Here is a 17,202-nt window from a genome sequence, read left to right as displayed (position 1 = left end):
AATTGGGTGTATGTTCTTATTGTTAATTTTTTACTATACAGTGTTAATTTTCTCAAAATTCGCATTTTCATTTTAGCGCATTTTCTGGCAAATATCTGAAATTATACCTTCATGGTGTTTTTAAACTACTGTTTCAAATTGTAAGTCACATGGCTTACGCCTCTTCGTGAGAGTTTGATATCTTGGAAGTTATTTTGGGAAAGTTATTTTCCATACACTTTTTTTTAATTTTTAGGTAAGGATTTTAGATAATGGAATTTTCCCCGTATATACTGAAGGGTGCATAATGACCATAAGTGGTGACGCACCCAAAAAATTAAAATCAATCAATCTCACGTGACAGATACTAATATATTATGGCACCAAAAATTGGCATTATCTTTTTTTGACTTGTTAGTGTTACGTTTCCCAAAATTCGCGTTTTTGTTTTAGAACATTTATCTGCCAAATATACCGAAACTTAATACTCCATTGTGCTTTTAAACTATTATTTTAAATTGTAGGTCACATGGTCTACGTATTTTCGTGACAGTTTGATATGTTGGAACATATTTTTGAGGAAATAAAAGTAAAGTGCTCCCCTGCACTTTTCCATGAAGGTGTATAGGAGTGTGGAGTTAGGGTCCCACACTTTCTTGATCACGGCTGAAGGTGTGGGTGATGTGATCAGCACCATGCTCCTGGCTACCTTTATCCCTCAAAGTTTCCTCAAGGTACCAGCTTAATATGATGCTGGGTGGACACCGGAGCAGTTTGAATAGGTGGAAAATATCCCGGTTCTCCCCTGCAGGGGATCGACCCCGGGTCTCTCGCATAGTAGTCAGATGCCCTAATGACTGAGCTCCATTATTACTCGCTCGACAAATGCCGATGGTGCGCACTTAGCTTGGTAATTCAAAACATATCTCGTGCGACAAATACAAAGATATGACTCCCATGTGACGGTAGATACCCACTCGATCTCCTGTTAGAACCCTGCCACTTTGCTCTGTGATGCAAATGGTTTTGATAGAAGTTGAAAAAATCGTGGGAAATACATGATGTAATGTGGCTGTCGAAATTATTCCATGTACGTATAACCCTATAGTTTACTCTTGAGTAAAATGTTGGAAAACTTGCATGTTCTATGTACACAAACATGGCCTAGAAAAGACAAGAATGTTGGAATTCATGTAATTTTTCTTTGTTTTAGGACATTTCTTTAAAAAAATCGCTAAAAACGGCAACAATTCGCATTTTATGCCAAATTTGCATTATTTCGATATTTCGAACGGGCGAAAAATGTGTCCAGACATCACTGCACATTCCTAAACATAACTTCGCAGCAATTACCATTTTTCACGGTTTTGGCGTTTGTGAAAAATCAATGTCCCTACTAATTGGAAATTACTTTCTGGCCACCCCTCGTATAAATCAATAGATGGCAAGTGAAAATTTAGCAGGGCTGGCAGAGAAAAGTCAATTCTTGAAGCAAGTGATTTGCTTTTATGATTGGTTCGAATAAATATGATATTAAAATATTTACGTATTTATTATTAGTATTTTATTTCATAATATTGGACATTAACCTTACTCAGTGAGAGATTAATGACCATCTCTCAAGAGTTTAAACAGACAGGACAGAGAGTGGCGTTAATTTCATTGCAATACTAGTCTTGCAGTAAATTTGAGGTTGGGAGTATGCACTTGCCAATTTTTATAACGTTCACCAATGCAGATTTATGTTTCACTTTTTCGTGATAGTATTCAATATATATCCCGTTTGGTTGGATTCTTCTTGATATCTAAGAATAGTGCAATGTCATTGTAAACGTATGATAACTTGTGCAAAACCAGTAATACGTCAGGATGATGAAAGAAGACCTTCGTAAGTACTGCTACATTAAATAAGGTGAGGTGAGCCAGAAGAGTAATAAAATTCCAGCAGCATATTTGCAGTCTAAAGCTCTTCTTGTTTATGCATGCGATTTTTGTTGGATGTTGCAGTCCATGCAATTTCTGTCGCATGTTGTAGTGAGATACTTTGTCGGGTGGCGATATTCGACAAAAATTGTATGTATCAATGGAACCTATTGTTTTCATGTTCCTTCAGTTTGCCCAACAAAATGCCTTATTACAACGTCCGACAACTTTCGGACGGCGCCACCCACACTTATCCCCTCCATCTGTTGACAAGTCCCCTTACTACTCCCATACGGACACGATAATTCAATGCATTTTCCACTTAATATTTAGAGGCTTAACCTTTACTCCCCCGATGATACCATATCTGAAAAACAAAACTTATCCGAAGTAGATTGCTTCCATAGTGCCAGAGTTATAACAATTTACCTCCAAAAATGCAAATTAGCTATTTTTCATTAAACAAATCACATTTTGGCTTATTATTCAACTTGTATGGCACACAAGAACATACAACATGTTTCATTCTCTTGAGAAATGTCCATTATTTGAAAAGAATACTAACGTTCACGCCCTCTCCCCAAAATAGTGGGGGAAGAAGGGGCAAACTTAAAATTTATATGTTTTTTCCCCATTGAAATTTGGGGGTCGTGACCCCAAGCCCACCTTTCTCGGTCCGGCGTTCTGATTGTACACGGTTGCATGCCATGATGTTTTAGCTGCAAAACAAAACTTATCCGAAGTAGATTGCTCACATAGTGCCCGAGTTATAAAAATTTTCCTCCAAAAATGCAAATTACCTATTTTTCGTAAAACAAAAAAATCACATTTTGGCTTATTATTCAACTTGTATGGCACCCCAGAACATGAAACAAGTTTCATTCTCTTAAAAAAGTCCATTCTTTGAAAAGAATACTAAAGTTCGTGCCTTCTCCCCAAAATAGCGGGAGAAGAGGGTGCAAACTCCAGATTTTTATGTTTTTTCCATTGAAATTCGGGGGACGTGCTCCCCCCCCCCCACCAAGCCCCCTTCCTCGGTCCCGTGTTCTGAATTGTACACAGTTGCATCCGCTGATGTTTTAGCTGCAAAACAAAAGTTATCTGAAGTAGATTTCTCTCATTGTGCCAGAGTTATAACAATTTTCCTCCAAGGAGTGTTCGAATTTAAAATTCCCGCCGAGAAGCCCAGGCGAGAGAAATTTCTCTCTCTCTCTCTCTCTCTCTCTCTCTCGCTCCTCCTGCCATCACTGGTTTCTGGGGCCATGGTTGTGTTGCGCATAAAAAGGGCCTAAAAGTTGAGGCCGAAACTTACGAACGAGATTTCGTGTTCCCGTGCAGAGTTCCATAACGATATCTTTAAATAAATACATTAAAAAAAAAGTCAATGAAGACTAAATTCCCTGACATTTCCCTGACTTTTTTTGACACCTCAAATTCCCTGACTTTTCCCGGTTTTGCAGGTCTGTCGCCACCCTGACATATCTCCCGTAATATTTAATACCTATTCCTGTTCTTTCCAAAGCTGCCTGCTCTATGAAATGCATAAAGATGCTCGCTGCTATACCCGAAATGGGGTTTCCCATAGCCATACCTTCTTTTTGTTTATAAATTTTATTGTTGACATAGAAGAAGTTATATTCCATTACAAGGTTATGCCATGTTATATACTCCCAGGCTGTTAGGATGTCTATTCCTTTTTCTAATAGCCACTTCTGTAAACAGTCTCCCGCCTTCTCTCTCGGTACACTTGGTTATAGGTTAATCTCTCTCGGTACACTTGGTTATAGGTTAATAACATCGAAACTACTTATTACATCTTCATCATCAATTTTCAGTTTTTCAATAAATTCTTTGACTTCCACGGCATTTCTAACGCTATATTGGGTGTTCTCATTTATTTTCTTTATTCTTTTTACCAGCATTTTTGCTAGCCCATACCCCGGATGTTCGTAGGTTGGTATAATAGGCCTAAGCGGTATGCCTTGGTTGTGCATCTTAGGTATTCCGAATGCAATTGGTATGTTGCCTCTTTAGCATCTTTAATGAGATTTTTCTTTTCGCTCGTGCCCAAAGTAATGCTTGTCTCAATCCCTTTTTTGATCTCCCTTCTACATCTTATTTATTGGGACTTTCTCTATTTCCTCAAAATCATTACTTTTAAAACTTTCTTCCAATTTTCGGTGATATTCTTCTCTATCTATAATAACCATCTTGTTTCCTTATCCGACCTAATCAGAAATACCTCATTCTCTTTCACCCATTTTTTTACATTACTCAAATCACGCAGAAGGTTTCTGTTTATTTTCTCTTTCCGCGTTCTATTTCCGTGCTTCTCCTTCATTTCCTTTTTGATTTCTTTTTGTAAGTGTTGTTCCACAATATTACGTATTCTTTGTCTAGCTTTGATTTTATCTTCCTTTTCGTCAATGGTGGTTACGATCTTTTCTGTTGCTATTATGAATTCTTCTTTTTCAAGTTTCTCTTCCCCAATTGCAAATTTCTGCCCCTTATTCATAATCCTAATCAACTCTTTAGGTGGTTCATGGGTGGTTAAATTTAAAATGTTCTCGTTTTTCCCCTCCTCTTACGAAAATAGGAACAACATACTTGCATACTTAAGTACAGTTTTTAACGTTAAAATTTTTTAACGTCTTTTTATATTTTTAAATATATATCGTGAACAGATATGTAGGCTGTCAGTATAGATGGTCTTCTGCTTAGGACTATCATAAAAGAAAAATTTGTAACATTGAAACAACTAGTTCGAATGACCCCACAAATGGCAAAGAACGTACACACTGAGGAGGAATACCATTAGACATTTTTCCATGCCACCAATGGTGTGCACGTTGAAGTGTATTAGGCATGCAACAAAAATCACTGCAAGTGAAGAAAATATAATAATTTATTTTATTATAGCCTTGAGCAGAACACCCAGCATTTCAGGTAACCAACAACTGTAATGAAATCTGTAGTATTATGTAACTTATTGTTGTAAAATCCATAACTTATAGCCAGTAGCTGCAGAGATATATACTTTAGTGTTTCATATTTAATTTTTCGCCTATTCAATATTTTCCTTTCTAAAGCAGAGATGCATGTAACCCAAATCAAACCACTGGAAATACTAGCTTATGTTTTATTTTCTTAATGCAAAACATTAACTCCCAAAGCATTTCTTTCAAATTCAAAAATTAACTTAAAAAGTTTTAAATAGTATTTGAACTTACTTGCTTATTAACAGCTGGAATTTGAAGGGCAGTGAACAAAGTCTGAAGTCCATCTGAAAATCCAGGACCTGCTAAGCGTACAAAAACACCAGGAAAAAATGCTCTGAGATGTTCTATCGTTCTGGCTGCTTTAGCCTCCATTTCTGCATCTGACGGTTGTATAGATTTCCGATTAAAAACAGCATCTGCAAAGTTTGGAGCACAATTACCTCCACATCATAATTTATGGAATTCTATTAATTCAAATATCTTCTGGATACACATGCTAACAGATCTGTTCAAAATATCTGACCATAGTGCAACAAATACCTGTACATCATTTTAATGTGACAATAATTGTAGACACATACATACAGTGGAAGCCTGATTTTACATTTTCCCACATTATACACTCAATGTTCATGGTCCCAACATAGCAAAATGTTATAAAATTTTCCTCGATTTTACATTTTCCTGCATTTTAAGTTTCTTCAGCTTAGTCTCCTGAAAAACGTAAAATCAAGGTTCCACTATATAAAATGCATACCTAGGTAGTTTCAGCCCACAATCATATATTTTATTTTCATATATCATTGTGTATTGGTATTTTAACATGGAGGTGATGACTATGATCCCTTAAGTTTCAATTTAACTGCATCTTTCACTTTACGAGTCATATTTGAGGGCCCACTTACCTGTTATACATTGTACAGTGGGATCCATGAGCATTACCGTGCAAATTGTCCACGACTGTTTTCATTAATTTTACTTTTACATCTGATGTGTTTTCAAGCGATGGATTTTTATGTATGCTGATGCAGAAGTCGTCAACAGCTTATTTTGAGTTTTCTTTTAATTCTTGAAGTTCTTATTGGGTCAAATAAAGTGCACGAACATGGTGATGGACAATTTGCATGGTAATAATCATGGATACCATTGTACTACCTAGCATTGAGTGTATGCAACTCCTTTTGGATGGTCAAGCGTTACTTGGTTGTAATGCCGCAGTGAGCAAAGATCTCTCAATTCCATATGCTACGTAGCATCATACCCCTTTCAAACTATTGGGCGCTTAAGAGAAAACCTCTTGCTGCAGTGCTCTAGTGAAAAGGTTTCAGTAGTGGCCTTTCATTAGAAACTTAATGGGTGGAATATGGCTGAAGAGTAAGGGAGCTTTGAAATAGAAGAGGCAAGTGACACGTCAATCTTGGAAATATACCTTGAGAAATAAATGCAATCAAAATAAAGTGATTTGCTTTATTTTACTTCGCTTCTTGTGCAACTTTTCGCTAATTTGCGAAAATGGGGATGAGTGATGGCATGATGAAATTGATGAATGGACACTCGCAAACATCCATGCACAGGCTTGGATTCTAACCTGGGACCCCTGGCATCGTAGCGCAATGTGCTAACCACTCCACCATGGAGGCCGGCACACAACCAAAATAAAAAAAAAACATGCAGTTTGTCACTCAGACTGCATCATTTTCTCAATAGTGTGCCAGCTTGCCTCAGTCTGTTGCTTGCTTGTCACTTCATTCTGAAAGCTGCCTTACACTGCTAACAGAAAACCATTTTTATGTTCACTAGAAAAAAAAAATCTTCATTTATTTAAAAATTAGCAGTTAGTATATAACCAGTCCATTCATATGTGTCCTTATATAGCCATTACAATTTGTTAAATTTGGTAATTTAAATCTTCATTTTTTCGTTGGTGCTATAATTTCATTGTTTTTCTCATAATTAATTAGCACTGATTACGAAATTTGATCAAAATGGCAGCTATAGTTGATGGCAGATATAGTTGAAAACTTATTCAAAATTAAAAATTTAATGCGTAATTTATTTCTTCTCCATGCAGTTATGCAAGTCATACAAAGAGCGGGAAAATATACATCTGAAAATCTAGCATCTGGCAAGTTATCTTTGTTAATTATAACTTACAGTTGAATTTCTAAAGTTTTCCATACATTTGCAATGAAAACAGGTACATTTTAAAGTTTCTTTTGTTTGGATGAATTAAGTCAAAGAAAAATGCTTTGCTAAACTTCATTTGGTCCAAGGCTATTTTGCAGTGTTGCCGTATCACTTTGAACAAAAAATCGGTAAAGTCATGATTACATACTTGTAAAAAAAATCATATAAAATAATCTCTTTTGGGTTCATAAATAACAGAAAAATGCCTTTCATTTATATAAAATGCAGTTTTATTATTTGTCATTGTGAAACTAAGAATACAGCAGTTTGTATCAAAAACGAAATTTCATGATGTATAAAAAAGAATTCATTTGTTGGTCTGCATGTCCATATCTAAAGCGAGAAGTTTGGATGCCTGGATCAAGGCTTCACATAAAAAAATGGCTTCCAAATATGACGCGTAAATGTGCATCTAGCCAAAATTCTGAATTGGCAGACGGGCGTTACCCCCACACCCCCTATACGCCTTCATGGCGTGGTGCTTTGCACAGGGGAACACTTTACCTTTTTTTTTCTTTTTTACCAGACATAAGTCTAATTTAAAACAAAATTATTGTTGATTAGACCAGAACAGAGGTCTCTAAACATAATTACAGAATGGTTCTGTATTAACATTGCCCGACGTTAAATCAATTGAAGAATAGTGGTCCATTACTGTAAGACGAACAGCAATTATTTGTGAAATAATAAAAAATTTGCATACGTGATGTATTTTGCTAGAGCAATATCAATTTAAGAAAAATATTCTTGAAATGCAATACGACATGGCCGAACAAGTGATTTGGAGTACATCTTGCATGCTAAATCTAAAATTTTCAAACATCGGTGTAAAACTTTAAGAATGACGATATTTCTTGATACAGTATTCCGAAAAGTTTTATGTAATAATAGATAATTATAAAGTCTGTGACAAAAAGTTTATGTAAAGAGTACTAAGCATGGCAATTGCTTGTAAACTGTTTGTAAAAAACTATTAGTTTTGTGTTTCTTTATGAATTTTGAGTATTGATTTCTCTACCATACTTGAGTGCAAAGGTTATCATAATTAGTATAAAATACCTATTTTTTTATCATGACAGTTCTATATGAAATACATATAATGTTTAAAATTAACTTATGATTTTTGTCAGCAATTCAAACAGCACCTAAGAAGTGGGGTGCTTCCTATTGTGTAAATCTTTCGGTAAAATACTGAGGTGGGAACTTAGTTATATAATAAATGATATAAAAATTAAGAATAACAAAGGTACACCTACCTTGGAATAGATGCATCAGCTGCACTATCCGAGGAACTACAAGCACCTTTCTCAGCTTTCTCTCCAAATAAAAGCGACAGAGGGAGTCAAACGTGTTACGAAGTAAAGTTCGTATTGCCATCCCAAACTGCACAGCAGTCTGTGGAGCTCCAAAAACTCGAACAACTGGAAAAATATTGAAATTTACTTTGTTACTATCCCAGTAATGACAGTGGTAGAGATTCGAAGCTTGATTTCTTGCGTGAATGATCCCACTTGAAAACTTTTTCAATAACGAAGAAGTTCTCTTGGGATATCAGCCAGGTGATTTCCAGATAGGCTTCCGAGCTTTCGAGAGCTAACGTCACTCTCATCTTCAGTGACGTTAGCTCTCGAAAGCTCGGAAGCCTATCTGCAAATCGCCTGCCTGCTATCCCGAGAGAACTTCATCATTCGCCGCCAGGAAAGTTTCAAGAATTTTTCATCATGTTCCTGAAAAAGCAGCTCTGGGCACCACTCAGTCTCTCAACAAGGAGGGCACTGTCAGTGAGAATGTGTAGGGCTCTACTTTCACACTGCTTTGTGCCTTCATGGCATGGTGCAATGCACAAAAGGCAACCATGCATCTTACCATGTAACCACAATCACAAAATATCAATAATTATGGAGTGATTAATTTAAGATTTATTCTTACTGCAATATACTTTCATTGATAAAATAAATTATTTAACTTGTCCAAATTTTTCAGGTCGCTCAGTATGTTTTAATATACAGTGGAACCTCGATTTTACGTTTTGTAGTGGAAGTGAAAGAACGTAAAATGTCTGAAAAAGCAAAATCCGGAAACATTTTATAAGATTTTGCTCTTTAGTGATCATCAGGGAATGGATTTACAGTAGTGTCTTGTTTATCTGACCTTCGCTTATCCGACATACCAACGAAAAAAAATCATCAATCCGCAACAAGAACTGCAAGTTGTGAGCGTTGTCTATTTTTAGTTTCTCCCGACTGTACCGCGTGGCGTGCCTGCCTACACTATGACTCATGTGTCTGTCATTCGCTATTCAGTGCAGTGCAGTTTATCATGATTACTGTATTAGGTTCGTAATGTGTAAAATTATAACATTAGTTTGACGTTTAATAGGCTTTTTTAAACACCTCCCTATTATCCAACATTTTCGCTTATCTGACGTTCTGCCGGCCTGCTTATGTTGGATAAGCGAGATTCTACTGTATATGTAAATACATATTTACGTATGAAGCTGAAATCAGTTATATTTTGTATTATTCTTGCGCATCATGGCATGTACACTCTAAAAATTCAGTTCTACTTTCCATATTTGTACATATATTAATTAGCCTTTGACTCGTATTTTAGTAATTTTTGCACATTATTTCCATATTTCAGAACATTTCTCAACATATACAACATATTCACACAATAACTACATGTCGCTATGTGACCGAAAGAGTTGAGTGAATATCTTGCAAATAATGAAGAAATGTTAAACAAACTAAAGTTTACGACCTTTTTTATACCCTCCAACTGCGTTAATTACAAGTTTTCTGTCATCTGAACAACAATGTTTTTTTCTTACTGGAATTTTACATCTCCCAACTGTTTGCTTTTGTTATTGCAAAACACTTGAGATTCCTCTTTATTTACAATTGTTGTTGTTAACAATAGAGAATATGGGCTCTATCATTGGCTCCTGATTGTTACAATGTTACAAACGTTACTTCCAGCAGACATTGCGAATTTGAAGTACACTCCCAATAGTTCTTGCGATATTGAACACAGTTTTAGTACATAATACATCCATCTTAAGAGACAACTGAAGGAAATTCACATTTGAACACTTATAACAAAATTTTGTTATTCATTGTTTTGGAAACAGAAAATGAAAACACATTTTGTGTTGTTTTACAATTAATGTCAATGTAAGCATACTTTATTTTATGTAGCTTTGCTATGTAATGCTCTGTGACACCATGAAAAGTGATGTCGTTCTGGCAGAATTCAAGCATGCACCTCATGTCACATGGGATACGAGAAATAATAGAAAACAACTTCTTGAGCACTGAAGGTAATTTTGATCTCACTTTCTACTATTATGGAATAAATAAAGTGGTTAAAGAGTGCTTTAGGATGCTAAACACAGTGGAGGAAGGAGGGGGGGGGGAGGTGGCATCGGTTGGTGACTTATTGTTCACATAGCAACAAGTGACTCAATGAATAGGTGTGATGATGTAATTCACGTTTGATCAAAATAGCAACAGCTTTATGACCTACAACTAAGAAAGTCACTTCTTGTAGTGTGCATGTAGAGCAGTTTGGAGAAAAATAAGAAACATGGAACTGCTCAATCTGTATAAGCATGCATGTTTAGTGATAGATACGGGCAAGCTTATTCAGTTTTTGACAAAAAAAAACAAATATCAAAAAACACATTGTAGTGTTAATTTTTCATGTTTTTGAAAGGTGTGAGATGCATTTTGCTATCATGTTTTGTCACGAAATAATACGAAATGAATGCAAAATGCGAAATACTCTCTTAAACATGAAATTCAGGATTTATTTACTGACACAGCACCTTCTCAGGTCTGAATTATCCTGCGAGTTATGCAATACATGGAAAATTGATTAATTCTGCAGTTAATATTGGAGAAGTAAAAATTCCTTTACACAGAAATAAACTTAATACTCTTATAACTACATAAATGTGCTATTAGAAGTGACATGTTAATTTTGTGTACTAAGTGTAGTTTTTAAATCAAATTTAGGATTATATTCACAATTTTAAAACGAAAATGTATTTTTATATACCACTCTTCATCCGATTTTTCACCGCTATAACACCAAAATTTTATTCAATTTACCACCTTTATACCCAAAATTGACTCAGTTCTTATACTGAAATTTTGCTTTTTTATTTACCAAAATTATGTGCCTCTAGTGATGGAAATTAAGACAGAGCAAATAAGATGGGTAGGACATATATGGAGAAAGGTACCAACAGAAAGACCAAGAGGACAAAGGATGAAGGGAAAACCACGGAAGAGACGTTAAGAAGATTTAAGGTAACTGGGAATGGGAAGATAAAGAAGAAAGCAGATTAAAGGGAAGAATGGAGACTGGCTGTGAAATATTCGAAGAAATTTCATTGGTTGTATCGCCAAGGAATCGGTTATTATTTTACAAAAGTACAGTGTATGCAACACGAAAATGAAAATTAATCTGGTTAAGACTTTATTCGTAAATCAGAAATCCATGTACAGTAGTGGATATAAAGTGGGGCATCAGCAAAAGTTTCAATCTAAGTTGAACAATTTTTGTAAGATAAAATAAGGAATCATTTATTGTGAATTATGCCATATGTTCAATGCCACTATTTCTAACAATTAACTTGTGCAAAGTGCATGCATTAATATTCAAATTGTGCAATGCATTTCTGAATCAAATAATTCATATTTTCAAGGGAGTAGACGTAGATTACACTTACCCATATATAAAAGGCAATCAAATGTTCCTTGAATAGGAACCGTGCTCATGGGACTCCAAACAGATGACGCCACCTGCCTGGTTGGTTCAATTCCAAAGTTATCCTTGAATACTGTGTTTGTGAGACAGCGACTTACAAATTGTTGTTCTTCACTAATATCTTTCCATTCTAGTTTGCTGTATGAAAAGATATACAATAAAAATGTATGCAGTTTCATTTATGTGCAAAATAATATAGTTTCACTATAGTATATTTCTTAAGTTGCATGAAATTTGATTTGGTTTGACTTTCGTTATCTGGCATCACTTTTCTGCCACTTTAGGCTAATCCTGACCATGACTTGATTGATTTACTTTATTTTAATTTGCTTTTGTGCAACTTTCGGCTAATTTGCAAAGATGGGAATGAGTGATAATATGAAGAAATTGATAAATCGACACTCGCAAACATTCATGCGCAGGCCGAATTCGAACCTGGGACCCTTGCCTTGTAGTGCAATGTGCTAACCACTCCACCATGGGGACCGACAATCCTGCCCATGAGGATGTGTGATTGTATGATGAAATCAATGAAGGGACACTTATTGAAAACACCCATGGCCAGGCCAGGATTTGAACTTGGAACCCCTGGCATCGTAGTACACTGTGCTAACCACTCTCCCATGGAGGTCGGCACATGAAGTTTGGAGGCTGCAGCTGGAGCAAAGAGAAGAGTTTCATACTCAATCAGCTGTTTCTTTTCAGCATAACTTTGTGAATGGTGACAGACTGTTATCAAAATTTTAGCAATGGACTAATAACATTAAAAGAATATTTTGGTTTTGAAATGCGTTTGCCTGCTTTTGTTCAAGATACAAACAGGATTTTTCAGTTTTTTACAAAACCTGATTAAATGAGTGAAGCAAAGATGAAAATTACCTTTCACATATTTTTATTACTCAGATTCTATTTTTTATTAAACAATCACTAGGAGGCCCTTGTTAAGTCTCCTTCACCTGGTTTACTCCCGAAAATCCGGATACAGGGATATACAGAGAATGTCCTGATTGTCTCGGTGAAGTTTCAATGTATAAACCTTGCATAAAATGAACACAAAATAAAAAAATGTAACACATTGGAAATATTACTCACGGTTTTAGCTAGCTTTTTTGTAGTTCAGCACTGTACTTGTCACCTTATACTGACCGACGCTAATAATCCATAAACCATATTCTCGAGAACTCTCGACACTTAAACAAGGTTCACTTATCACTAACAAAACCACTTTTGACGTATCTTCCTAATTTCTTAAATGCACTTCCCGATCATTCCGCTTCAGTCTGTAGAAGGCGATCCGATCGGGTTATGCTGCAACTCTTCCTTCTTCCAGGCTGCAAGTTCACCGTTCACGTTCCTTTTTGTGATCAAACTCACTATTCAATTCAGCATTTCAACGTAACGAAATATCAAAATGTCATCTGCTCGTGTCACTGCAAATTTTCCAAGTTTTGCCAGCAACAAGCGCGCGAACACGAACAGCAAGACGTGACGCCATAACCTCTAACCGCCGACTGCATTCTTTGTGCGCCAAAGGTCCAGAACAGTTTATTACTTAAGAGGGGTGTGAAGTGTTCTTTCTCCTCATTCGTTCCGGAGGAAGAGTCTTACAATAACACCATGTAACAAAAAAAAAGTTTTATTTTGTTTAAGTGAATTTTTGTTTTGTTTACGATAAATTAGGTCAAAACTAATATGTATGTGGTATTGCTACTTTCATGTAATTATTTTTCTGGTAATGGTGGTCAATTATATGAAATGTATTGGTTAACATGAATTAAGCATAGGAAAATTCATGATAAGATAAAACTGTGCAACCTAGTATTCTAAAATGTGTTTTGTTTTTGTTTTGGAGGGTCGCAGTATGTAAGGATGGCATCTTCCCGTCATTGTAAGCATGATACAGACAGTTTTTGCTATGTGTGTGGCGTCTTCCTTAGTTCAAAGTCACTAAAACATAGGATAAAGGAGGGCAACAACTTCTGCTCAGCGTTCAAATCTTATTTCAGTATGTCTGTGGGAGACCAAGACAAAAAATGGGCACCACATGTTGTGTGTGGGTGCTGTAGATCGACTCTCAAAGCCTGGCATAGAGGAGGAAACAGGAAAATGAAATTTGGCATACCTAGAATTTGGCGAGAACCTACGGATCACCTATCCTACTACTATTTCTGTGTTGTAGACTTGTCCCATCACAAGAGGGGTAAGAAAACCTGTGTTTTGAATATCCTAACCTGCCATCATCTCTCCATCCCATTCCACACAGTGAGGAACTTCCTGTTCCTCCTCGTCCGCCAGTATGAGATGAATGTGTAGATACCAGTATTGAATCGGATACCGACATCTACCACGAAGAAGGCCTCTCACGGGATGCAAATGATACTCCTCACTTCCCCACGCAAACTGAGTTAAATGACTTAATCAGGGATCTAGGACTAACAAAATCCAATGCAGAAATTTTAACATCACGATTAAAGCAGTGGAACCTATTGAATAAAACCTGCAAGATATCCCTCCAGAGGAAGCATCATGAAGTAATCGGTGACTTTAAAATGATTGCATTTTTGATGGGCTTACAAGGGGTAAACACAAAATATCCTTGTTTTCTCTGCCTTTGGGATAGCAGGGATACAGGTAGACATTTTGAGACTGTAGAGTGGCCATTAAGGACGGAGTTAGAGATTGGACAGAAAACCATGTAGTGGGAACGCCTTCTCAAGCAGGAAACGATCCTAATGCCTCCCCTGCATATTAAGCTTGTCCTCATCAAGCAATTTCTGAAAAGATTATTACATAAAAATGTGGAAGCTTTCAAGTACCTCCAGACTGTTTTCCCCAAACTATCTGAGGCTAAGATAAAGGGTGGATTTTTTGTGAGCCCTCAAGTGAAGAAACTTCTTAACGCTGACGACTTCATCAGAAAGCTTCGACCTGTTGAAAGAAATGCCTGGAATAGCTTCAGGGACATAGTGAATAGTTTCCTGGGTAATCACAGGGTGGAAAATTACAGAGATGTAGTACAGGGTCTTCTGAATAACTACAAAGCAATGGGATGCAGAATGTCTCTAAAGGTGCATGTACTCCACTCACATCTAGATGGCTTCAAGTCCCATATGGGTGCATACTCAGAGGAACAGGGCGAAAGGTTTCATCAGGACTTACAATTGTTTGAAAGAAGGTACCAGGGACAGTATAATGAGCGGATGCTAGGCGATTACATCTGGGGACTGATCAGAGAAGCTGATGGACATCTCAATAGGAAAAGTAGATAAACAACACATTTTTAGAGACCTTATTATCTTTACATGGAATGTACAGGTCTTCATGTACTGTAGTTCTTTCTTTATATTTCTTCACTCCATTTTGACATGTGTTGAAACTTGTTTATCAATGTAAACCAGCTCTCATTTTCCCAAATACATGCATTTACTAAAAAATCAGAAAATCGTTGTCATTTCATCAAAAACAATTTCCCACATGTAAAATTGTGTTTTTCTAGTGTTTTGTAGTAAACTGCATCGGAAACAGGAAAAAATTACACTTAAACAAATTTTTGTTACATGGTGTAATCGGTTATAGACTGACATGAAATTTTGGACGATATCAATAGAGTTCCATACTCAATCAGCTGTTTCTTTTCAGCATAACTTTGTGAATGATGACAGACTGTTATCAAAATTTTAGCAATGGACTGACATGAAATTTTGGACAATATCAATAAAGTACCGATATAAAGATACCACTACTGATTTAGACATTTCCTTTTTTAAAGAAAGTAGGGGATGGAGTTTGTATGTTTATGTCCATAAAAATTATAACAAAATAATATTGCATTAAATTATAAGATGGCCACGGTGGCTCAGTCGGTAACGCGTCTGACTACCATGCTAAAGGTACCGGGTTCGATCCCCGGCCGGTTCAAATCCGGGAACTTTTCTAACGATGGAAGCGGCCCCGGCGCCCACCCAGCATCGAATAACATGGGTACCTGGGGGAAACCCTGGGGGGTAAAGGCAGTCAGGGGCGTGATGTTGATCAAATCATACCCACTCACGACCGGATCAAGGAAGTGTGGGGTGTTACCCCCACACCCCCTATACGCCTTCATGGCGTGGTGCTATGCACAGGGGAGCACTTAACCTTTACCTTTTTTTAAAATTATAAGATATTTATCGATATATCAGATAGGTAAAATTGTCGGAAATATTACTGATAAACTGATATATCTATATTGACCAATAGTGATAGAGAACAAATTAATCTCTCTCATCCCTACAAAATATTTCATAGTTCACAAAATATATATTTCTTCACAAACATGAGATTTTTAACTCGTTTTGTTCACTGATTACTATGAACAGAAACTTTACTCTGCTTCTAATGTTCTTGTACTGGAATTAATATTTTAGTGCTTAAACTGTACCTTGATTTAGCCCTTGGAGATTCTGTAGATGACAGAAAGTTCATGAGAAAAGGCTCCAGATGCTGTCCCCGTTCCTTCCTAAGCCTCAGAGGAACGGTTCGTATCATACGACCTAGGCTAAGCTCCGGTACGATTCCAGCCATAAATTCTGCTGGAGACCTCAGAAACATGTAAAGTAGATCACTGCCTTTTAGGTTAGGCTTCTGAAGGAGCTTCTGGATGAATTCTTCAAACACCTGTGGTAAAATATATGGGGAAATGAGACCCACACAGTTAAAGAAAGCAGTTATTCAGTTTTAGTATAAGGCGGCTACTCCTGAAACAAGACAAGTATAACTGCACGTTTCTCACCACAATTTTTTTTAAAATTTCAAGGTAAATTTTTCTTAGAATGTAAACAGTTCCTGCTCCTGTATGCTTTGCGAGAACACACACTCCTTTCATCAGACATTTATTTGTAATTAATTAGAAATAAATGTTTGATGAAGAGAGTATGTTCTCTCCTGCAATGTTACATCATGAAATGTATTTATTGTAGGGATGGGACCGATTAATCGGTACTCTATCGATACCGGCCGATATAGGCATATCGGTGTATCGGTTTATCAGTAAAATTACCGATTATTTTACCGATCCAATATATCGATTATTATCTGATAATTTAGTGCAAAATTCTGACATTTTGTTGTAATTTTTATGGAGCCATGAACATCAAGACGTGAAGGAAAAAGAAAACAGGAAGGAAAAAAATTAATCTCGCATGGAAAGAAGTGGAGGAAGCTCTGAAGAGAATGAAGAGAGGTAGAGCACCTGAAGTAGATGAAGTGCCAGTGGAAATTATACTAGGAGCAGGAGTGATTGGTGTGTAGTGGCTGTACAGACTGTTGAAAACAGTGTGGCAAGAGAGAGAAGTGCCAA

General features: G+C 36.5%; 1 protein-coding gene across 2 annotated transcripts in view; it reads right to left on the bottom strand.

Annotated features, from left to right (window-relative positions):
• Positions 1-17,202, bottom strand: part of LOC145989992 (sorting nexin-14-like) — a 75,386-nt gene that overhangs the window by 7,378 nt on the left and 50,806 nt on the right. For both annotated transcript variants that reach the window (XM_083125567.1, XM_083125568.1), the window contains 4 exons: positions 16,285-16,520; positions 11,827-12,002; positions 8,345-8,509; positions 5,133-5,317 (listed from right to left, as the gene is read on the bottom strand). In XM_083125567.1, coding sequence (XP_082981693.1) covers positions 5,133-5,317; positions 8,345-8,509; positions 11,827-12,002; positions 16,285-16,520 — 762 coding nt within the window. The remainder of the gene's footprint in view (positions 1-5,132; positions 5,318-8,344; positions 8,510-11,826; positions 12,003-16,284; positions 16,521-17,202) is intronic.

This window comes from Lepisma saccharinum, chromosome 7 (genome assembly GCF_977018435.1).
Source record: "Lepisma saccharinum chromosome 7, izLepSacc3.1, whole genome shotgun sequence".
Classification (NCBI taxonomy): Eukaryota; Metazoa; Arthropoda; class Insecta; order Zygentoma; family Lepismatidae; genus Lepisma; species Lepisma saccharinum.
This window is presented reverse-complemented; position numbering and strand designations above follow the sequence as displayed.